Source organism: Oryzias latipes, chromosome 4 (assembly GCF_053564925.1).
Source record: "Oryzias latipes strain Hd-rR chromosome 4, Olatipes_Hd-rR_3.1".
In the NCBI taxonomy this organism is placed as follows: domain Eukaryota; kingdom Metazoa; phylum Chordata; class Actinopteri; order Beloniformes; family Adrianichthyidae; genus Oryzias; species Oryzias latipes.
The window spans coordinates 7993816-8016801 of NC_136240.1; the positions used below are offsets into that span (position 1 = coordinate 7993816).

The 22986-nt window shown below is 46.0% G+C and overlaps 1 protein-coding gene across 7 annotated transcripts in view; it reads left to right on the forward strand.

Annotated features, from left to right (window-relative positions):
• The first annotated feature begins 232 nt into the window (after nt 1-232).
• Nucleotides 233-22986, forward strand: part of szt2 (SZT2 subunit of KICSTOR complex) — a 62379-nt gene continuing 39625 nt past the window's right edge. For 5 of the 7 annotated variants that reach the window (XR_013655491.1, XM_023954046.2, XM_023954049.2 and 2 more), the window contains exons 1-39: nt 233-366; nt 882-1007; nt 1478-1651; nt 2084-2254; nt 2326-2448; nt 2762-2921; nt 3270-3376; nt 3448-3658; nt 3813-3983; nt 4048-4279; nt 4357-4486; nt 4560-4705; nt 6268-6420; nt 6492-6606; nt 6686-6891; nt 6974-7210; nt 9348-9426; nt 9498-9586; nt 9680-9848; nt 9940-10057; nt 10729-10842; nt 10913-11116; nt 11193-11290; nt 12711-12849; nt 12919-13221; nt 13291-13501; nt 13670-13797; nt 13870-14122; nt 14884-15046; nt 16197-16289; nt 16364-16442; nt 17791-18072; nt 18142-18277; nt 20030-20146; nt 20221-20290; nt 20399-20584; nt 21029-21244; nt 21332-21566; nt 22892-22966. Coding sequence is in view for 6 of the 7 variants with exons in the window: in XM_023954046.2 (XP_023809814.1) it covers nt 343-366; nt 882-1007; nt 1478-1651; nt 2084-2254; nt 2326-2448; nt 2762-2921; nt 3270-3376; nt 3448-3658; nt 3813-3983; nt 4048-4279; nt 4357-4486; nt 4560-4705; nt 6268-6420; nt 6492-6606; nt 6686-6891; nt 6974-7210; nt 9348-9426; nt 9498-9586; nt 9680-9848; nt 9940-10057; nt 10729-10842; nt 10913-11116; nt 11193-11290; nt 12711-12849; nt 12919-13221; nt 13291-13501; nt 13670-13797; nt 13870-14122; nt 14884-15046; nt 16197-16289; nt 16364-16442; nt 17791-18072; nt 18142-18277; nt 20030-20146; nt 20221-20290; nt 20399-20584; nt 21029-21244; nt 21332-21566; nt 22892-22966 (6043 nt within the window). In the remaining variant the exon portion in view is untranslated. The remainder of the gene's footprint in view (nt 367-881; nt 1008-1477; nt 1652-2083; nt 2255-2325; nt 2449-2761; nt 2922-3269; nt 3377-3447; nt 3659-3812; nt 3984-4047; nt 4280-4356; nt 4487-4559; nt 4706-6267; nt 6421-6491; nt 6607-6685; nt 6892-6973; nt 7211-9347; nt 9427-9497; nt 9587-9679; nt 9849-9939; nt 10058-10728; nt 10843-10912; nt 11117-11192; nt 11291-12710; nt 12850-12918; nt 13222-13290; nt 13502-13669; nt 13798-13869; nt 14123-14883; nt 15047-16196; nt 16290-16363; nt 16443-17790; nt 18073-18141; nt 18278-20029; nt 20147-20220; nt 20291-20398; nt 20585-21028; nt 21245-21331; nt 21567-22891; nt 22967-22986) is intronic. The other 2 variants (XM_023954047.2, XM_078945685.1) reach the window with 1 other exon arrangement.

A 22986-nucleotide genomic window follows, 5' to 3' on the forward strand; every position in this document is an offset into this window, starting at 1 on the left:
CAAAAATAACATTTTATACTGTTTAAATATGAAGACGTCGTGGCTAAATATAAACATGGTTTTCGACTAACAAACAAAACATGTACAAAATCAGATGTCACTTTGAAGAATGAATGTATTGAAGACATGACTATATGTCATAGGTGTTTGAAAAAAAATGTCATTTTGAACTCAAAATCTTTTTATAGATTAAAAAAAAACAGAGACCCGCTCACTATTTTATTCTGAAGCTCAGGAGCGGAAGTAGAGGCAGAAGAAGTAACGCGGACAGTAGCACGTGACCTGTAGCCCTCCTGATCAGGTGTTTATGTCCCAAACCGAACCTTCCTCTGCGCGCGCGGTATGGCGGACAGGGCGGACGCAGAGGTAACATAACTTCATAACCAGCAGCGTGGATCCGAGTTACTTTACATGCGCGTTCACCGGAAAGTTTGCGGTCTTTAACGGCAGAGACGGTGTCTGCCTTCCAAACTGATAGCTGACGGTTCTGATGCATTCTACTTTAGGAAATTCTAAGAAACAACCAGGAATCTTTATCTTGCAGACTGAGAGAACAGTTCTGCTTTTGAATGCATGGAACTACTGTTTGAGATAAGATGGAGTTTTTCCGTTCAAAGTTTGTGTGATTTCGGCATCTGATCTGACAGGAAGCCACGAAGAGAGTCTAACTGCAGAAATGTGTCATCAGAAATCTTGATGCATCATCTGGATGGTTTTCAGAGAAATCCAGGAACAGCCTGATGATAGAGAACTACAGATTAGGAAGTTTTTAGGGGGGGCTTGATTTGCTGACCTGGATGAGTGACGGGTTGGTGGGGCAGTGTTTGTTTGTCTTGTAGTCACGTGCTCTCACACACTGACCATGGTTCTGCTTTGGTCAGGTGGAAGAAGCGGACCATGTTTACCTCCTCATGAAGGAGGACTACCGGATCTCCAGGAACGTGCGGCTGGCCTGGTTCCTGGGAAGACTCAATCAGGTGGTCTGGCCGTCCTCGGCGCCAGAGGTGGTGAGTTCTGGAGCTTCTTTGAGTGTTGGACAGACACTTTGCAAGTCTCTTCTGGTGACCATGTGAACCTTTGAACCCACCAGGTCATGATAAGAACTCTGAGGGTTCAAAATTTTAGAAGTTGACCTGCTAATTTAACGACGGATGATGTGAAGGGATCATGGCTATTCGTTGATGCTCACTTCACACATCCATGTTTAAATAAACCACACATAAACAGCCTTGGGTACAAACTCAAGTTTAGTAGTTTAGCAGCTGCTGAGTCAAGCTAACAGCGGGACCATAAACTGCAGTGTCATCCTAGTACAGTTGCAACCACTGAATATGAAGGATCGTTCCTATTTATGTCAGTGATCTGAATACTGATCCCTGAGGGACGCCAATAGATGCTTGTTCTACGTGCAGAATCAGCTTGATCCAGCATTGGTTCTGGTTTTGAAGGATCCAGATGTTATCTTCTTTATTTCCAGCTGAACTCAGAAAATGAGCTGGACCTACTAAGTGTCTTGCCCAAAGGATGGCAGCTGGACCTGTCCCCCAGCACCCGCCCCTGCATCCTGAAGCCCTCCACCCGGGCCACCTTTTTGGCCCGGAGGTACCGCTTCATCATCGAGCTGGACCTGAGCCCGTCCACTGGGATCGTGGTAAGACTTCCTGCACCATTTGCCCGTCAGGAGGACAGTTTTAATGAAAACGTCTGCATCTCCCACATCTGGTTGTCATGGTAACCGGTGTTCTTCCACGTTTCCTGTTAGCATTTTATTTATGTACGAGGTTGTTTTTTGTTTAGAGAAACACAGAAGTTCAAAGGAAAGATCAATGCTGGGGGGCTGACACTGCTTTAAAGATGAAGAGCCTGATGAAGAGATAACTGAGGATGTGGGATGAATGAGGAGTAGATCAGAGCAGATCTATGAGGGGTTTATCAGGGGGGGCTAATTCTGTCTGTCAGGTGTAAAGTCAGTGAGAAGATCCTCTGCTGAATGGGTCAGAGTTCTTCTGAGAGACTGTGGTCCTTGGAGATCACAGACATGGTCGTGCAGTGCGGCAGTCATGCTTCTGCTTCTGTACTGCAGGACGATGGCACCGGAGAGATGATCTTTGACGAGGTGTTCCACGCACTCTCCAGATGTTTGGCTGGACTGGCTCAGCCCTTCAAAGTCCCCGGAACCAACCAGCTCTTCCATCCCAAGATCTTTATCACCATCATGGCATACTCCTCCATCATCGGCCTTACCTCACACCAGGTTCAGAGCTTCTGCTCTGGGAGGGGCTTAAACTGGAAGCCGGAAATCTGACCGTTTGGTCTTCTCTGTAGGTTCTGGTTCAAGGGTGTCAGCTGGACAGGAAGCACCTGAGCGAGTTCCTGCATCAGATCTACCAGCAGCTGAGGGCGCTGGAGAGCAGCATCGCAGAGGTCCTACATCAGCAGCAGGAGCAGGTTGGTCCGCAGGCTTCAGAGGAGGAGCTCCAGCAGAAGGAGCTTTAACGGAGTAGCGAGAACTTAAGTGAAGATGTGCATGTGACTTCATTAACTCAACACATGCACGAGAACGACCTCAGTGAAATCTGACCAGTCTTATCCTGCTTTGAAGCTCCTTCATAGTCTGAGCTGCTGATTTGTCCCTCACCGAAAGTTCCTCACCAGAAGTTGTCTAGAGGTGTTGAGTTGGTTGCTTGGTTACTAGTGGGGACAACCATAAGGATGGTCTCCTGACCTCTCTTTGGGTACCAAGTCTTGATGTTTATCTTAGCAGCTGAAGGATGCGACCCACAGCAGTGGTCTCCAAGGCAACGGCACCTCAGAGGAGCTGCAGCAGAGCACATCCATGGTGACGGCTGACGTGGGTCTGGTCAGCATGATTCGTCAGGGGATCCTGGCCCTCCAGCTGCTGCCACCCAACTCCAGCGCAGGTGGGTGAAGCTGCAGCTGCTCCTGCTCTTTCTGATGCTCTCCCAGTGTGCATGTGGACCACATCAGCTGACTGACCAACAGGAGTCTAATGCTGCATAAAGCACCACAATCTACATTATTACAGTATCTGCCAACTTGGCACAAAGCTGCAGTACCTTGTTGAGGAGGCTAGAAAACTCTCCCACCCCAGAAGAAGAAGAAGTGCTGGGTCCTTAGATCAGCTCTGAGGCGGATGTCTGGAGTAATTCCTCCTTCAGTTCCTCTCTACAGATCTTCTTCTGTGGAGATGGAGTCCAGGGTTCTGCTGCAGCAGAGGTGGGGTTCTTCATCTCCTCTTTGTCCTGCAGGGATCATCATCATCACTGACGGCGTGACGAGCGTTCCCGACGTGGCTGTTTGCGAAACTCTGCTGAACCAGCTCAGGAGTGGAACTGTGGCGTGCTCCTTTGTGCAGGTGGCATCAGAACCTCAGCAGACCTCCAGGGTCAGCGCCTGTGAATTCTAGCATTGTTTGCCTCTCACCAGGTGGGCGGGACTTACTCCTATGACTGCAGCTTCGGGTACATCCCAAACGTTGAGCTGATGAAGTTCATCTCGTTGGCCACCTTCGGATCGTACCTGCCCAGCTGTCCGGACCTGGACCCCGCCGGCCAGGAGATGAACATCTACCACAAAGCCTTCCTGACTTACTCTTTCCTGAAGACTCCAGAGTCCCTGAACTCAGAGTATTTCTGCGGTGAGAGACCGGCCTAGAAAAATCAATTTCACTGATTAAAAACAGTCATTTTAAAGATGCAGACTTTGATCATGATGGAGCCTGATTCTGACGATGTTCCTCATGAAGGCCGAGGGAATCTCATGGTCAACCTGACAACTTCTGACTTGTCCAGTTCCGCAGCATAAACTCTTCAACGAGCACCTGGTGTCAGCCAGCGGCAACCCCGCCCTAGTGATGAGGAGGAAGAAGCACACGGAAAAGGAGGTCCATGCTCATCTGGTCAGCGTGGTGTCTGTGCGCCTGCGGGAAGGTTACACCATTAGAGACGTCAGCCTCACCAAAGGTGAGCTCCTGCTGCTCAGAATCCTCTCCAGCCGGTTCTATTCTGACTCCGATGCTTTCTGCAGGAGGGACACAGCTGGAGGTGAAGCTGGTTCTGCTGTGGAAGCACAACATGCACATCGAGTACCTGGCCACGGCGCCATGGCCGCTGGACCCCTCCAAGAGGAGCACCCGGGTGGAGGTCACGATGGAGGGCAGCTACGACATTCTGCACGACATCAGCTGCACACAGAGGAAGCCTATCACCAGCCCCTTCCGGACCTCCGTCATCCGCCGCTTCTGGAACACCCTGCAGAGGTGGGCCCTCCGTCAGGGGCGGGAACTCGTCAGAGCTTCAGCTGTTCCTGATACTTTGCTTCCTGCCTGGTGTTTAGCATCAACCAGACCGATCAGATGTTGGTGCATCTGCAATCCTTCAACTCAGTTCCTGAGAACTACACTATCCCAGAGAGCACCAAGAACGGAGTGCCCCTGTTCTACATCCCCCCTGGATCCACCACTCCGGTATTGTGATTTCCTATCCCTGTTGACCTCACCAGCAGGTCAGGATGAGACCTCGCCGTTTTCTCCTCCTCAGGTTCTGTCCCTGCAGCACAGCGGCTCCAAAGACTCCACTCAGGTCCAGTTTGCGTCGTACTGGAAGCCCATCCTCTCCATGGACGCCACCTTCTGGCAGAGATGGCTGCACATGCACCGTATCGTGATCATCCTGGAGCACGACCTGTGAGGAAAACCCCCGTCTGTTTGAATCAGAGGTTTTTCTGATGTGACTGCATGTTCTGGGTGACACGATGACGGGTGGGCACAGACGGCCACATTCCTGCTTGTTTTTTTAACATTCCCTGGTCTGTCATGTCCTAATTGTCTGGACACACCTGATGCAGGTAGTCAGCCATGAAGAAGGGCGCAGTTATCTGGAAAACATGCAGACACATCGGCCCTGAGGCCTTGAGTTGCCTACTGCTGGATTAAAATCCTCGGTGGGGCTGTTTGGGTCGCCTACCGAAACGTTTTCAAACTACCAGTTTGTGTGAGATTGCACCCTCACACACCCACAATCCTCGACAACAGGAATCAACAACGTGTGCTATGCTCTAAAGCCCGCCGTCCTGTTACCTAATCCTGTCTGATTGATTTCTAAGACTTGGGATGGAGGGCTTGTCCTCTTATCTTGTTGGTCAATTCAAACAATGTCTTCCGTAAAAAAAAATCTCATTTTATTCTATTTGAAAACTTTTAGAATCCAAAGGGAACATTCTAGAACACTGGATGGTCACATGTCCTTGATAAATTCAAAGTGTTTCCACACAATGGACTGGAATGATGGACTGATCAGTTTTTGCTGACTTCACATGTGTGTTGTCTGCTGTGATGTTACTTTGTCGTTTTTATGTTATAGTACAATAAACTTTCTGGGTTTCAATCTAAATGGTATTTTTCAAGATCAATTTGAATATCGATTTATCTAATCCTGATTTTTTTTAATGATATGTCAATTCGATTCTGACTCAGACAGATCAGCCTGATTCAATCTTATGAATAGAAATTGATTCATTGATTCATTTTTATATCCTATCAGCCTCAAATCTCTTAAAAGTGCGATGACAACACTTACGTTTTTGTGAAATATCCAGGCTTTGATACCTTGTCAATTCAACTATTTTACGCTTTTCAACACCTTTGTCTTTCTCATATTGCTTGATAATGTGGAACGTCCTTCTTGAGAAGTTTTTCCTTTAATTAAACTCACCTTCCAAACTAACTATCACTGGAGTCTGACATTGATGTCAGTGATCCGAAGAGCCCCAAGACACAATATCCTCCATACGTTTTATTGAAAAACAAAGATTTTTTGTCTTTTTGACCACACACTTTGGAACACGATGTACTAGCATGTGTCTGCCACCTTCAGTTGGAAGAGGCTTTATGCGAAATGTCAAAGCAGTGAAAATCTCGTGCATCTTGCTCCAGACCTTTTCTTTCCCACCACTGTCTGAAAGACTTGGTGTCGTATAATACTGGCAGGGCACAAACTCAACAGGTTGGAACTTTCTTGTTTTACAAAAGACGCTTTCCAAACGCCACTGCCACATCTAAGCCCCTGACTGGTCAACGGTTTAACTTTTGATGCATGCTCAATTGCTGCGTCTTTTCTACAAAGATTCTGTGAATGTAGCTTTAAACAAACAGAACTTCAAAAAACTTACTCCATGTCTTGACTGGTTCTGCATTTCCTAAGGTCTGTGGTTGGATTTGACCTGATGTTTCTCTTTCGGTGCCTCCAGGCCTGTACCCAAACATTTGCACACAGCTGGGAACAACGGCCGCTACAGCACTATCCAGTGTCGCATCTCCCACTCTGCGCTGACGTCACTGCTGAAGGACTGCAGCAGCTTTGTGCTGGTAGAAGGTTACTCCTACGTGAAACTCATCTACAGGTGAGTCAGCCATGGGAGGGGGGGGGGGGTAGGATCACCTGACCAAATCTTATCTTTCTGATGACCTGCAGCTCCTCCGACCAGCCCCCCACCTCTTTTTACTTGGTCCGTGTCATCTCTAAGACCCCCTGCATGGTCCTTCGTCTGGGGTTCCCAATCGGCACACCGGCCTTTGTTAGAAACAAGGTATCAAGCTAGAATCTCCTTTAATGCTGGGGGGCTGGATGGGTCAGCTGGTCTTGAGTGTCCTCTGTCCTGCCTGCAGATTGTGGATGAGCTGCGAGAGCAAATCCTGAAGCTCCGCTTCCCTCACCGCATTCAGAACAAAGAAGCCACACCCAAAACCAAGAGGAAGATGGTGGGCCACCCGTCCCCATCCAAAGTGACCTCATCTCCTGCAGCTAAGCCGGCCCTGTCAGACAGACCGTGTGTGGTGGTGCTTAGCAAGCCTCTGGAAAAGCTGCTGATTCGGTGAGTTTCTGTGCAGCTCCTTGTTTCTGCTCAGACCTCATCTTCACCTGGCTGAGTGTCGGTCTGTCTGTGATTTTTGCAGGTACGAGAAGCTGCCTCTGGACTTCAGGACTCCCTTCATATTTAGCCTGGAGAACTTCTCGCCCCCTTCTGGCAGTGGCACAGCTCTCAGCATGGCAGCCAGCCGGACTGCATCCTCCACCCTGGCCTCGCTGTCGCGCTACTTTCTGCACCAACGCTGGGTGTGGGCGGTACAGAGCGGACACGGAGCGGCCGTCACTATGCAGGCTATCGCGCACATCCTGTCCATGCTCTCTGAGTGAGGAGACTGCAAACAGAAACAGAAACAACAGTAAACAAATGTTGACAAAAAGAGAACAAACATTAAATACAACAAGCAAGAAGACAACCATTGATGAACACAATGACAAACATGAACAAAATTAGACATAAGTTCTAACAAACCCAAAGACACATTTTTCCTTTTGTCATGACATCTGATCATCTAAACCGACTCAAAGACAAACGTTGACAAACACTGACAAAGATTAGAAAACAAGGGGGTATTCCAGAAACCAGGTTATGCTAGTTACCCCGGTAAGTTTGAGGCTAAGAAGGTTGATAACTTCAACTTTCGGTTCCAAAAACAGAGGTATGTTTCAGGGTATGACAAGTTGCCATAGCAACTCATGCTCTGAACATAACCTGGTCTGGAGCAGGTTTAGTTGAAGGTTAGTTTGTTTTCAGAGAGGTGAAGGAGCATGGCGTGTCCATTTGAAGATGATTTAGTGGATGAAGAAGCTCAGATAATACTTTTTCCACCGTGAGAGGGTGATCACACCAACATCCACTGGATTATTTTTCCAACATCCACTGGATGTTGGAAAAATAAACTTTTTAACTTTGATCTAACTTAGTTATTTGCTTCAGTTAAGATAAATCTTTTTTTTTTTTATTTAAGTCAGCTTAAAAATAACACGTAGTTATTAGACAGTTATTTTACTTTCATTCAAATTAATTCAATTAAGTAGGTGTAACTTTGGTGCTGCTGTTAGATCGGCACCGCAAGGGATTGTGGGATACCATTCCCTTTGCCTGTCTGGATGGATTTGGGTTCAAGTGTGGGTTTTTGACCAAATGTGTTTAGTTGTTTAGCTGTTTTACTGTGTTTTGTCTAGTTATTTTGTCCAGTTATGTTGAATTCTTTCTGCACCATGAGTGAGAGGAAGGGAAAGCATGAAGAGTTTATATAGCACCCCTACTGTGTAGGGGTGTATTGATAAATTCAGAGATATGGCAAATGGTTGCATGGTTTTAATCTGTTTTGTGTCATTCATTTTATTGTTATAAAAATGAGTATATCTGCAGGCTCAAACTTAGACATATGAGAGTTCAAGGAATACTATAAAATTTAGATAGAAATTGAATTGGAGTAATATTACATTTAGTTAGATAAATATGTAAATTTGAGTTGTATAAACAATTATTGAGTTTTATAGACGTAAGAAATTAGGTTGAACAAATTTAACTCAATTACTTGTTACCAATAGAAGTAATTCATTTAAGTTGGATAAGTTATATATTTATATATGCGTCACATGAAAATGAAAATAGGATCAGAAACTCGTGCGTTTACTTTGTCCGTTCTTCTACTACAAGCAGAAACTCTTTCTTTTGATGATGCAGCCGTGTTACTTTTTTGATGGACGTATAATCTTCATAAGCCGTCATTAAAATCTCAGACTCCGTCTCACTGGAGTATAGCGCTCACTTTTTTTTCTCCACGGGTTTCCTCATATAACTCATATCCGGTCTTTTGGAACCAACATACCCAGAGTAAGCAAGTTCAGGCGGATTTCAGCCAGAGTTCAGGGTTAAAGTCAGGCAAGTTTAAACATGCTTCCTGGAATACCCCCCTGGAAGAAATGTGGACAAACACAAAGACAAACGTTGATAAAAACGGAGACAAATGTTGACAAACACAAACAAGTGTTGAAAACCAAAAAAGGGAATTGTCTACAAACGCAAAGACAAATGTTAACACAGAGACAAATATTGACCAACACAAAGAAAAACATCAACAAACACAGAGACAACTGTTAAAAAACAAAGATACAAATGCAAAGACAAACGTTGACAAACACAAACATTGACAGAGACAAATGTTGTCGAACACAAAGAAATATTGTCACACACGAACAAACATTGACCAACACGAAGGAAAACATTGACAAACACAGAGACAACTGTTGACAAACACAAACATTGACAAACACAAACAGTGACAGAGACAACTGTTGACAAACACAAACATTGACAAACACAAACAGTGACAGAGACAACTGTTGACAAACACAAACATTGACAAACACAAACAGTGACAGAGACGACTGTTGACAAACTCAAATCTTACCTTTGTTAACAGACATGGGCCTCATGGTGTTCTTTTTGCTTAGGGTCCGAATCTCAGAGGGCTTCCACTTTGCTGCCAGTGTGGAGGGCATCATCAACTTGGTGATGGAACTGCCCATGCAGGTGAGCTGCTTTGACTTCTCTTTTTGACTGTTTTGGTTCCTGTGTGCATCATTTCTCTTCTGTGTGGTCAGGTAACTTCAGGGACATCCGACTCAGAGAGCCACTCCTGCACTATTCAGTACATCCTGTTTCCTCCACACTCCACCTCCACCAAGGACAGGTGGGACACTCAGCCTTTGTTCATTCCTTAGGCGCGGTCGGGTTCTGAATGATCAGATTTTCGGGTTTGATCCTCTTTCTACTGGACCTTTAGCTTTTCAACTGATGAGGATAACGACACTGAGGTGGAGGCTGTGGAGCCTGACACCGAGCTCAACCTGGTGACGGAGTGCTGGGTGGAGCCACAGAGCGGCACTGTAGTCAGATGCACAGACCAGAACCGGCATTTCCAGGGCCTCCAGTATCAGGAGATTCCTCAGGCTGTGAGTCAAAGGAAGCAGCAGCTCCTGGTTCTCACAGTCCGGCAGAATCTGTGTGTGTTTCAGTCGTAGCTGAGCCGCTGTGTCATTGCAGATCTTCCCCAAAGACTTGGCCTGCATGTCCACCATGATGACCTTCGAGTACCTGATCCAGCTGTGTCAGAACAAGGAGCAGGTCTGCTCGCTGCCAGCTGCTCCTCAGGATACGCATGGTACCCTTGGCCCACTTTAAAGTCAGACAGAACGTCACGCAGCTCGTGTGAAGACTTGAAGGGTCCTAATCCGTTAACTAATTAACTGATGATTGGTTGATTATGTTAAAACAGCAGATGATCAACCATCTAGACCAGAGGTGGGCACTGAGGGCCGCATTCCTGCATGTTTTCCAGCATACCATGCTCTGGCATGTTCTGATTGGCTGGACACACCTGAACCAGGTAATCAGCCATGAGTATGGCAAGGATGTCTGGAAATCATGCAGACACACCGGCCCTCGAGGCCTGGAATTGCCCACCCCTGATCTAGAAGCTGCTGCAATGACTCATTTTCCTCTGTGGCCCTCAGGCAGAGACATTAAAAACCTAGGCACCCCACCACACACCCACACAAACCCCCCCCCCCCCCCCCCCCCATAGGCTCTGATGCAACGTTGAGGATTCGTCTATGAAGCAGTTTTAGAAATAAAACTGAATATTTAAAATGGTTAAAATTTCACAAAATCTTTGGGTTCTGTCAATTTGAATTTGTTAACCTCTATTAAGAAATTGACGGCAGACGATTAAACGTGTCTGTATAATCAGCTGCACACATTTCACAGTGTTTGGATCTCGTCAGGGATCCTTTGGTATTTGTGCTGCTGTTTGACAAGTGTCTGCTTTTTCAGGGGGGGTCCAGGCTTCGGATGGCAGCGTCCACACGGTTCCCTTCCAGTTTGACCTCATTCAGCTACTTCCAAGCTGTCAGCAGGTGGAGCTGTTCTTTCTCACCTTCGCAGCAGGTACAGTACCCATCTTCATCCCAGTTGCCGTGTCGAATTCTGAGCTGAGTCTTCCTCGTGTGTGAACCAGCTCCAGAGACAGAGGAGCAGCTTCACGGCACCCCCACCTTACCCAATGAACTCCTGCTCGGCCTCCTCCACAACAGCCTCGAGCACGAGCTGAGCGACAGGGAGGTCCCACTTGGGGCTGCTGACCACGCCGCTTTCATGCAGCACATCTTATCACGGGAGCGGGACGGCCACGAGGCTCCCTTTGCTTTGCCCCCCTTCAAAGGTCTAGTCTCAAGCAGAACTCCAGCCGCCTAGCGCCCTCTACTGGACCCCTGAGTCACAGTCTGTTTTTGTGTCAGAAGGGGGAGTGAAGCTTGCAGAGAGGCAGGACACGGTGACGTCTGTGCACACCCCGGGCAGCAGCCGGGAGGTGATGGGATCCACCAGTACTCTGCAGGTAACAGGACCCCCCCTCCACACACACACACACACATCACAGAGTCCCACCTGAACCCCCAGGATAAAGGAGGACATTCCTTATTTTGATCCGATTCATAGTTGATATTAATTTATTTTTGACGATCCAGTTCACTGATCTCAAATGGATCCAGAACATCTTTATCCAAAACTTCCACCAGTGTGACTCAGACAGAAATTCCTGCTACTGAACAGTGAAGTTTTCCAGATTCCTGGATTTCTTCAAGATCATTAAGTGTAAATGAAATATGTGTCCAAACAAACCAGTAAACTAGAATGAATGTCAGATCCATTCACATTTTAGTTTCCTAAAGTTCAGTGCGCTGTTGTTTTTCCACATCCAAAGGGAACATTCTTAGAACACTGGATGGTCACATGACTTTGCTGAAATCAAAGAGTTTCCACACATTGGACTGGAATGATGGACTGATCCGTTTTAGCTGACATCACATGTGTGTTGTCTGCTGTGATGGTACTTGGTCGTTTTTATTTTACAGTAAAATAAACCTGAAATAAATGGTGCCTCAACCCAAATGCTATTTTCCAATATGCATTATAATCGATTTATATCATTTTGAAATGATTTTTTAAAGATAGAGTTTGATTTGACTCGATGTAAAACTTGCATCAGACAGATCAATCTGTCTGATGCGACCGCGGTCTGCAACAATAGTGTTGCCGTATCACGCTGTGATGCAGCTGGTTATGGCGCTCTCCACCGTGCAGCTGTAGAAGTTGCTGAGGATCCTGGACGACTCTGGAAATGCAGCCGTTGTTAACAGCTGTGTTAAGCACGCCTGTTTTGGTATCGGATCGCTCTGGTGCCGTCCCCAAGCTCTGACCGCTGACCGGCCTCGCAGAGGTCGACCACATCCTGTGAGCGCATGCGTGACTTCCCTCGCCCACATCAGTAGGAGTAAATGCCGTGGCGTTCTGTATCTGTTTGCCTCGCACTGGGCACGAACTGTAAAAGAGTGTCAGCCTAGGAAGTCCTATCTGCTCTGCAGCTGTGCCTCCTCCTGAGTTCATGTCTGCTCAAAGCAATGAGGCAACTTTATCTGCAACACGCGACCTTTTTATGCAGTGGTCAGTTTAACTATCTCACCCACTTCCTATCATGGTAACCAGCTGCTGGAAGAACTGGATTACTGTAGACCGTAAACATAAAAATACGGTTTTTATATTTCAATGTTGTAATGGAAGATAACATATGTCTGGTTATCGAAGACATCAAATAAAAGTGTCATTAAATCATCTCAACAACAAAGATGATGTGGAAACCAAGTGTAGAGGCCAAAAAGAACCTAAGAAGCATTAATCCGGCAGCAGACGTAGAGATAGACGACCCCCCTCTGCTGTCTTAACTCTTCTTCCATAAGCACAGAGCTTGTGTGTCTCAGAGTTTCAGCAATGAAGATCTGGTGGAAGAGGACCCCCTGCTGCTTCAGAGGAGCACCTCCTCGGCTCAGTGGAGGTGCTACGTCAAGTATCTGAGCCCCCTGCAGCTCCTCCTCACCTTTCTGCCTGCCAGCTTTGCAGGTACGTCTTTGAGTCTAACCTGATGAAGAAGCTCGCCATGGTTCACGATAAGAGCTCAAACCTCTGCAGATGTTTTGGTTTTGATGGTGGGGGACGCGGATCCTCGGAGCAACACAAGCATCCAGGAGGACGACACCTTGACCCCCAGCATCAGGTCTCAGACCGAATCCCTGTCCAGCTCCACCGGGGGCCTGCAGGGTTCTGAGTCCGGCCTGGGTCCAGCCTGTAAGCTGCGGAGACGCTCAGGCAGCAGGTCCCCTCTCATGTCTCCTCAATGGGAGGGCCCCGCCTCATCTATGGATCCCCTAAGTCTGGACAACGACAGCATGGACTGTAGGCCGTCTGACTTGGACACACGGACCTTCGTCTCAGGTACATCAGGCTTTCCTGGTCTGAACGTCTGTCTTTCAGTGTAGTGATCTTTTGTTCCGCCTTCTCCAGATGTGGGAGGAGAAAAAGACGGTGTCCAGTTCTTGGAGCCCCCTAAAGCAGACCTGCACATCAGCTTCAGCAGGCAGGAGTCCCAGCAGAGTGGCAGTGATGGCAGCTCGCTCAGGTGTCCCATTTACGTCTACAACTGCTCGCTGGAGCACCTGAAGGAGCAGCTGGTACACCCCCACGCCAGCCGGCAGCCCCCAGACATCTTCCTCAGGTAATTTACCCCAAACCTGAGATGAAGCACCAGGTCGCAACTGAGGTCACACCACTCAGGCAGAAGGTCCAAACCTCAGCCTGAAGCTTCGCTGTGGAGGAGCAGCTTTGCTGTTTTTATTTAGGAGCCTCTCTGTGTTCCTCTGACTTAAAGTCCCCTCCCCGTCAGGTCTCTGTCCCAGGACCGCAGCAGTCTGTCTTCCTGGACTGATCTGCTTGCTCTGCCCCACAAAAACAAAGAGCTGGTCACCTTCTGCAACTTGCTGCAGGAACATTACCACCAGAGCTACGTGAAGGGTGAGCTGCCCCTCCCACGGTGAGCAAACAGCCCTACAGCAATGCCCCCCTCACACCTCCCCTGCTCCTCAGGTGTGTACCGCAGTTTGCAGCAGTCCTGCAGCATCAGCTCCCAGGACGTCCTGATGGCCATGGACTACTGTGAGGAGTCTCTGCAGGAGATCGACATCACCGCCTTCCTCCAGACCCTCTGTGGACACATTCGGCTGTCTTCAGAGGGCGGTAAGCTTTTGGCGAGGTCCCACAGAGGCCCCGCCTCCTTCGTGATTGGAGAGGGGGAGGAGCAGCAAGCAGAGACCACAGTGGGATTGTCGTCCTCTTTTAGGTGAGTTTGGTTCACATCTCTGAAACAACAACAAAAACTCAAGTTTTAAAAGGAAATTCCAATCGTCTGTATTCAGTGTGGAAGGATGAGTCAGCCATGCATTAGATGAAGTTAACATAGTTGTTGAGGTTTTGATTTAAAGTCACTTTTATACAATATTTATTGTATTTTTAGAGATTTCTGAACTGATTTGTTTATGTTAACTGATTTGTCTCCAGTAGTGGGTGATGTTTTTATTATTAAAGATCAGGAAACAGATTATCTTCAAATCTTATTCTTTATTTTAAAAGATGAAGAAAAAAACCCTATAATTTTGAAATGCAACTTTTGCAGTGAGGAAATAATTTATAATCTCTGAATAGTCAAGAACAAAACAAGACAAACCACAAAAGTATGGGGGAGGACTCACAGCCTCACCCTTCATTCTGCAAGACGAGGATCATTGTTGACAGATCAGTCTGTGACTGAAACTAAACCAAGATGTGGTGGAGGTCCAAAAATTCCTCTGAAGGAACCCCAGACTCCACTGTCTGCAGCAGTCCTGCAGCTGCTCCTTCAGGTGCTCCTGGCGTTCCAGGTTTTTCCTGGGAAACACCTGAAACGCCAGATGACAGATGGAGAGGGCTGATGGTGTGGGATTGTTCTGCTGTCATAAATTCAGGACAGAAGCCAGCGTTTGAACATGCTTAGGCTTAAATAGAATGTCTCTTTAAAGTCATGATGAACTGTTTTTCTGTTTGTTTGTTTGTTTGTGGCTGCAGTGTTGAGGTGGAGGACACAGGTGAGGCTGAATCCACAGAAAAAGCATCTTCTCCCACATCTCCACCCATCCTGAATGAAACCAGAACCCAGGAGTTCCCTCTGGTCTTGCTGCACACAGAACCAGACTGTGAGGTGTATCCAGATCTGCACAGCATCATCCAGGTAGAGGCTTCACCTGGGAGGGGTGGGGATGATGGAGCAGAAGTGATGCCAGCAAAATGAAAATATATCTGGCCTGTGTTTGGCCTGCAGCGCCCCCAAACGAAGGAGCCCCCCAAAAGAATCACACAGATCAGCTGTTTAGGTTTGGGGTGTGAAAGACATCATGTTCATATTTTCCTAGACGCAGAAGTTTCTATTCAGTGACGCGGTGGCAGGCGGGACTTTCCCAGTGTACCGCATAGTTTCTGCAATGTTTAGACAACGCTGGTCCCTGTTGTTCTAGAAAAATCCAGTCAGTCCCCAGCCCAAAATGAAACAATGATCAGTTTCCTCCTTATATTAGATAGCTCCGCTCCGCCCCCTGCAGTTAACTGCGACACTGCGCCCCCTGCTGCTTCATCACCGTGGTGATCAAAACCCCCACACCGTCTCAGCTCTACTGATCTCACAGATGCTTGGCAGGACGGCTAAGGGTTAAATAACACCAAAATTCCATGGGTATTATTAAAATAAAGAGTTATGAACCGGATAATGATAAATCATGTAATTAAAATGGTTACGGTAGAACAGGGGTGGGATTATTCTGTTGTTTTGTACATTATTCTTGCTTTGATTGCTTGAAATAAACTATTTTAAATCAAATCAAATCAAATTATAGAGATAATAATGCTCTTCACAGAAAATAAAATTTTTAGTGTTTATAACATTACTTATATTTTCAGGAAGTGTGAGAGTTCTACCCACTGTGTGAATGTAATCATGTGATCTAGAGCAGTGCAGAGCCCTACCCTCCTCTCACCAAAATTCACCACTCATTCTTCTTCAAGGCATGACAGATATGGTAAAACATATTTTGTAGGTTTTGTTTTATACCTGTTGCCTGAAACCTTAGACATGAAACCTGTATTTTTTAAATATGTGCAAGTTACAAAACATAACAAGGTACAAGTACAATACACAAGCTAGAGGTGAAAACCAAAAGTTAATGGTTTGAAACTAAATTCTCAGTTCTGGCTCCATAGGGATCAAAAGCCTGAACCTCCTTGTGCTGTTTGGCGTAAATATTTGTGCTTGTTTGTTTTCGTCTTTTTCCCCAAAACTCCACAAAGCTTCGTGTTAAACTAATGTTGTTCAATGTTTGGCCCAACAGGATAAATTCATGGAGATTCTGTCCCAGCATTTCCAGAGTGTTCCCTCCAACCCCCACTACTTCTTCTACTGCCCCCCATCGTCCAAGAAAGAGGTCAGGTTGTCTTGTGTAAAATATCTGCTTCTCTTGATTCATGTAGGACCTTCTTCACCACCTTTTGTTTTTAGGAGAACTCTGAGGACGAAGAGTTCCAGCAAAGACCTGAAGGGGAGGTGGTGTCGGAGGCGGAGCCCGCCACTGAGGACGGTACGGGCTGTTCTCCTGATTTTTCAACAGTGATGTCAGTTTTGAATTTGCGGGTAATAACAGCCTTGGGTTGCGGGTTGACATCATTTTGGCAGGTTTGGCAGTTTTTATTCCTCTCCATGATACTTTTCAACCAGGGACGTGCATTCATGGAAGACTCGTGAGACAGTACCACACGTCATCGTCCTCGCCATCATGAGCAAATAATAATATAATATGTTTCCACTAATCTGTTTCTTAAATGCCAGTTATTTATCATTTCATCTTTAATTTCCCTAAAATCTGTGTATTTCTTGGTCATTTTTCGTGCAGGCTGTGGGGTGAAGCAGCACACGGAGCGCAGCCTCACGGCAGATCTCACAATCCAGTTGAATTTTGTGTCTTTAGTTTACTCAGCATATTGTGACAATGTAAAGCTTTATTTTGTTCATACATTGTTGACATTTTCTATGACATGACCTCACTTTCCATATAATAGTTAATATATTTTACGTTAGTCTAACGCAGTGGAGGATCATGCATTACTCACCCGAGCCTTCAGTAGGGCTGCGTCCGAATCACTCAACCCCCTTATTAATCATTTTACGATGCAGAAACGAGCTTTGCATTGCATAGTGAAAATTCCTGTAGCCAAAATCAATGCTTTTAAATAAATCAAATCTCATTATGCAACTACAGCTAGCAAAAAACAGTGAAAGTAACCACATACGTTATTTAGTATGATATTTATCATTTCATCGCCCTCTGTGCAGCGTTAGTCAAGTCTGTCGTCTCATTCGACCATCACAGACGAACTTTTTTCACTTCACTTCTGATTTTTTCTTCTATGGCTTTACCATCTGCACTGATCACTTCGATTTGTATTTGACCTGAAGTCCCACTAAACACTTGTTTATATTTTACGTCACCTAAAGTCACAGAAAGTAAAAAGGTAGTTTTTTCTGAAAGTTCTTAATGTTTAAGAAAAAAAATGGGGGGGGGGGGGGGGGGGTTGCATGAGCTTACGTTTGATCTCCTGTGGCTGTTGTTGAAGTTCAATGGGAGTCTACCATTTAGAAGAGTAAGTAAGAAAACTTTACAATTATAAGACTTTTCACAGATACAATCACAAAGTGCTTTACAGAGTAAAACAGTAAAGGACAGAGAAACAGATTAAAACAATAAATATAACAAGATACAGAACAATTAACTTAAAAGCCGCGTCTTCATCTCTTTCCTAAAAGACTCAACATTGTCGGATAGGCTATGGCCCCTGGCTACTGCTTGGAAAGCGAGGTCATCTTCAGTTTTGTAACGAGTCTTTGGGGCTTTAAGATTTTAGGAGGATCATCCTGACTCTTGTGTGCAGAAGCCGCCCCCATCCTGACGGAGAGCGACACAGACCTGGTGGTGGAGTATGAAGAGCATCTCGCCGCTAACTCTCTTGACGAGGGCGACGAGCGCTCCCTGTCAGACTCCAACACTGTAAACCAGGACCAGGATTCTTTTAGCATCCTGGAGGGGGACTCTTTGCTGGACGCCGAATGCCCGCAGCTGGACCTGCCGCCGCTCTTCGTCCATGTCACCTGCTCGGTAAACATGAAGAGCAGCCATGGCTCCATGCCTATCCGCACACTACCCACCTGCCTCGGTGAGTCGTCGTGTCCTCCCCCCTCCCTCCCATGAGGTAAGGAAGGAGCTCATTGTTGTACTTCTGCAGGGGAGGTGTTCTCCTGCCTGGAGAATCCAGATGCCCTGCAGTCGGTTGATCTGAACGAGCTCTCCGTCACTCTGGACATCTTTGTTCTGACACTGCCGCTGGAGATCGACGTCATGACGGATTTCCATCACAACAGGTCAGCGCTCCACTCAGACGCTGCACGTCCTCCACCCTTCTACTCTCTTGTTTAACCTCCAGGGAAAAGACACTTCTGTCAGAGTTTATGAAGGAATTTGGCTGTTTTTGCTCATTTTCACGTGAGTTTTTTGCAGTTTTCTTTAGCAGAAATCACGTAGAGGTCGGTCTTGAGTGGACTTAAGAAGTAGTGACAGGAAAAAAGAGGGATCCAGAAAAACTGATAAGTTGATAGAAGCAGAACCGTTCTGAATGAACAAAAAGGTTACTATGGTCCGGGTAAATTTTGATTGATTGGCTGCTGGACGTGGATTAAAATGTGATAATGCACACCTAAAAAAGTTCAGGTCAAATAGCTTAAATGTTCTATATCTCTGGCTTCTTTTAAACATTCTTTAGCTTCATCATTTGGACAAAAACAAGCGGTAAGAGGTGAACATTCTCTCTGAACTGATGCTTTATTTAACCCATTGGGAAAATTCCTTTGTGGCTGCAGTCGAGGTCTCAGCTCATTGTCATGTTACCGTGACAATAAGCCGCAGCACGTAACAAATAGTCCACTTTTTGTGAAAAAAACGATCTAAACTGAAAAAATAACAAGGATAAAGTACAAAAAACGGATTGAATATTTATTTCTTTTGTCTGTGATAATGGTAAAAGCGGGTCAATGTCCCTCGAGTGTGCATCATCAGAAATGAACGCACTTCAGGCTTCCATGGTGTGCGTTAATTTCTAATAATGCACTCTTCGTTGCCAATTATCCCCTACATATTTGAGACAGAAGAGTAAAGTTTTTATTTAGTTTGGTCAAAAAGAATTCTCGTAAGCTCTTAATTTGTTTGGGAAGCTAAAAGGCTTAGGTGGTGTCCAAATTCCTTCACTACACACTATATAGTGCAACAGGTAGTGTGTTTACCAATTTTGTAGTGCGGTCTGAGTCTACAATACCAAAATCGAGAAATTTCCCAGAAATCTCTGCGAAAAACCAGTGTGATTCGATGCTCACGAGATTGGCGAATATAGACCACAATGCATTGTGTTTAAAAGATTTTTGGAAAAAAAAAAGTTTTTTTTTTTTTGAATAAACCTTCAACATTTTCATCATCAGAACACAGTAGATTCATAAAAAACCCTCATAAAACGCTCGTATTGATGAGGTTTTAATTCAGGAAATCAGTGATGTCATATTTGCCATTTAAAAAAGAATAGTGACCATTTATGGTGTCCGAATTACTATTAAAATCCAGGGCAGTAGTTAATCCCGCACTATATAGATTTTTAGTAGTTAGGGGGTAGGATGCAAATTCGAATATAGGTAAAGTGAAACTAAGAAATGCTAACCAATGCTAAATGGCTAAATTAGCAGCTAAAAGTTGTGAAATGATTTGATTTATTAAATCAAAAATATGGAATGAATTTGGATTTCCTGGGAACAATGTAATTATTCAGTGGAAACGAATTATCACTATGAAAGTATTTAGTTCCCAAAATCCTAATTTGTGTGAATAATTTAATTCTTTTTTTTAGCCATGTCAGGTCACGAGCTACAGAATTTTGCCTTGATGGTCTCTGAAGTTTGTGTCACTGATATAGATTCAAACCTCGTAAATTCAGTCCTGTTTTGTTTTGGACAGGCATGCTCATTTGGCAATAATAAACAGATATTACACGTTCAACAATACCACCCGTTTTTAACTGTGAAGTTGGAACTGAGCGCGTGCAGTAGTCTGATCATGTTTGTGTTTGTGTCCAGGTACACGTCGGAGAGCAGCGTGTCCCTGAACCGCTCCCCGGGACAGCCTTCCTCCTACCGCTCTGACGAGGAGCTGATGGGGGCGCTGGACGGCCCAAGGGGGGCGGGACTTGATGGGTGAGTCATTGACTTGACCGATTCCTAAAACTCCAAACTGTCTTCACTCTGTCATGTTGCTCCTCACCCTTCAGAGTCTCTGCTGACCCGCTATCCAAACTCCCACCTCAGCACAAGTTTGCAGTTCTGGCCACGATGGACGAGGTGAACCGGGTTCTTCACTTCTTATGTTTATTGGGGAAGAGTGGGAACATCAGAAGCTCCAATTTAAACCCTCAGGTCCATTTACGTTGTGTTCTGGTTCTGCTTCAGATCCGCTGGCTGCTGGAGGATGAGATCGTCTCCGCCCTGCGTCACTCGCGTGTCATTGACTCAGCCACTTTACAGAAGGTTGCAGAGCATGTGTCGCGCTCTAGTGGGCGGAGCCACTGTCACCGCGAGGAGGTCCCACTCCAGTTCGTCTTTGGACCCGAACAGTCTCTGGAAAATTTCAAGGAGGCAAGAACCTGAAAGTGAAGAGCAACAGCTGCCTTCAGAGTTTCTTTGCATTGAATTTATCTGTAAACCAGAACCATCTGTTCATGTTCATGTTCAACACGAACAGATGTTGTTCATGTTCAACCATCTGTTGAACAGATGGTTCTGGTTTTACACAAAGATCCAGAACCTGCGATCAGAACGGTAGCCCGGTGTTTCTCATCCCTGCTGTTGTATTCCAAAGTGAACTGGTTTTCAGCTCAGAGCCTGATCCGTTTGACTCAGTGAATCGTTTAGGGTTCAAATTGGAACCTAGAACTTGACCAGAACCGGTCTGAGTTCCTGATGATGGAGTCACACAGACCTGTTGTGGTTCTTGCAACCAATGTTCTGATGCAGTCTGACACATTTTGCTCTCATGAAAAGTTCTTCAATGCTTTGACAGAACCTCATGTGATTCTGCAGGAGTTCTGCAGAACCTCCTTATGTGGCTATGTGCTCAACAGAGAGCCACATGGATTCTACTACGTGTCCCAGAAAAGACTCCGCCCACAGAGGCTGATGGAAAGCACTACGAAACCACCCCCACCCATGGATCCGCCCACAGACGCCCGTAGCTCTGAAAGCCACATGGAGGAGGCGGTGCTGGAAAGTGAAGTGGACATTCTGGCTGACAGCGAGGTCCAGTACTGTCATGATTAGAAAAATTCAGCGCCCCCGCGGAGTGAGCTGTGCACGAGCGTGACACCTCTTTCCATCGATCTGCAGAGCGAGGACAGGAGGTCCGCGGGCATCGCTGCAGACGTTTCAAGGGAGGCGCTGGCAGAATCCAGTGAAGTGATGGGGCCTTCAAAGCTGGAGGGGGAGGACAGTGGCAGCGCCAGAGACAAATATCTGGCCGGCAGTCTCCAGCTTGAGAGTGACGGTGGCGCTGAGTCAGACCCCACCCCCAAGACGGCGTCCAGTGTTAGCCTGGCTGAGTCCGTGCACTCGTCCTCCAACAGTGAGTTCGGCACTCTGCATTAAACTACATGCACGCCAACATGTATGCTCTCAAAAGTGCACACTTCAACACTCATACAGTGCTCAGAATAAATGGGTACACCCCACTACATTTGTCAGAATCAACTTTTTGTGTGAAATACTAGACCACAAAATACTCCCACAAAGGTGGGTCATTGATTACAAACAAGCTATGTTGATGTGCACACGCAAAAACGTGATGAATTAAACAAATGAAATAAGCCCATGTTGCAAAAATGAGTACATCCCCGTCACAGTGTTGGGAGAAAAGCCAGACTTAAGACTACAAAATTCTAATTAACAGGCATTCAACATAAGGTGAGTCTAAGGATTCATTTAAGAGGTGTCCAGTAGGCCTGTATGGCGTCGCAAAGGTGCGGATTTCAAAGAAAAATGCCTGGTGCCTACAGTGAAACATGGTGGCAGTGTCCTTATGTGGGGCTGCATGAGTGCTGCATCATGAACCATCAGGAACTCAACAATGTACGGCTCTATACTGAAGGTGAAGATGCTGCCATTACTTCATGCACATTGTTGTCGAGCACTTTTCCAACACCATATGTTCTTCTTGAAAAATGGAAAAAGAAAGATGTTGCAATATGTCGCCAACTTGTTCATTCCACACCTAGAAGACTTGGTGCTGTCCTTAAAAATCACGGTGCTCATACAAAATACTAGATGAAGAAGTTTTTGTTGCAGGGTGTATTCATTTTTGGTTCAACCAATTTAAGTAAAACTGAAGATTATGTGATCTAAGTTAGAACGTTAACCTTAATTTTATGTTATGGAGTTTAAGAAGTGTTCAATAAAACTCAACCTTGTGGAGAGTTTGGACATTTTTGTTTTGTTCATTGAGCTGAGTGCTATAAATGAACGCTCACACGCTCAAAGATGCCCTCACATTTGCACTTTGAAACGTACATGCTCTGAAACGTGCATGCTCACACATTCATATGTGCATTCTGACACGTGCATGTTCACACACTCATAAATGCACTCGCACACGTGCATGCTCTCAAACCTACACACTCTGACACACACCCATAGAGACTCTCTAACACTTTTACATCCACTTGCACACTCATAGACATGCATGCTCGCACATTCACAGGTCCACACCCACATGCTGTGTTTTATACCTGTATACTAACACATACATGTGCACACCCGTTCGTGCACGGCCTCATGTGCAGTCCTGAACAGAAAACAAAAAACTGAAAAGAACCCTGCAGGTCTGAGCGATGAAGCTCATCATCTCTCGGGAGCCGCTGGAGGAAAAGTCATCCTCCTCCTCTGTTTCCTCAGCCAGCATCAGACTGCGGCCGAGCCGCGTGCAGAGCGTGGTCTCCAGCCAAGGTAGTCTGGACTCCGACATGCGGGGTGAGTCCTGAGAGCACACA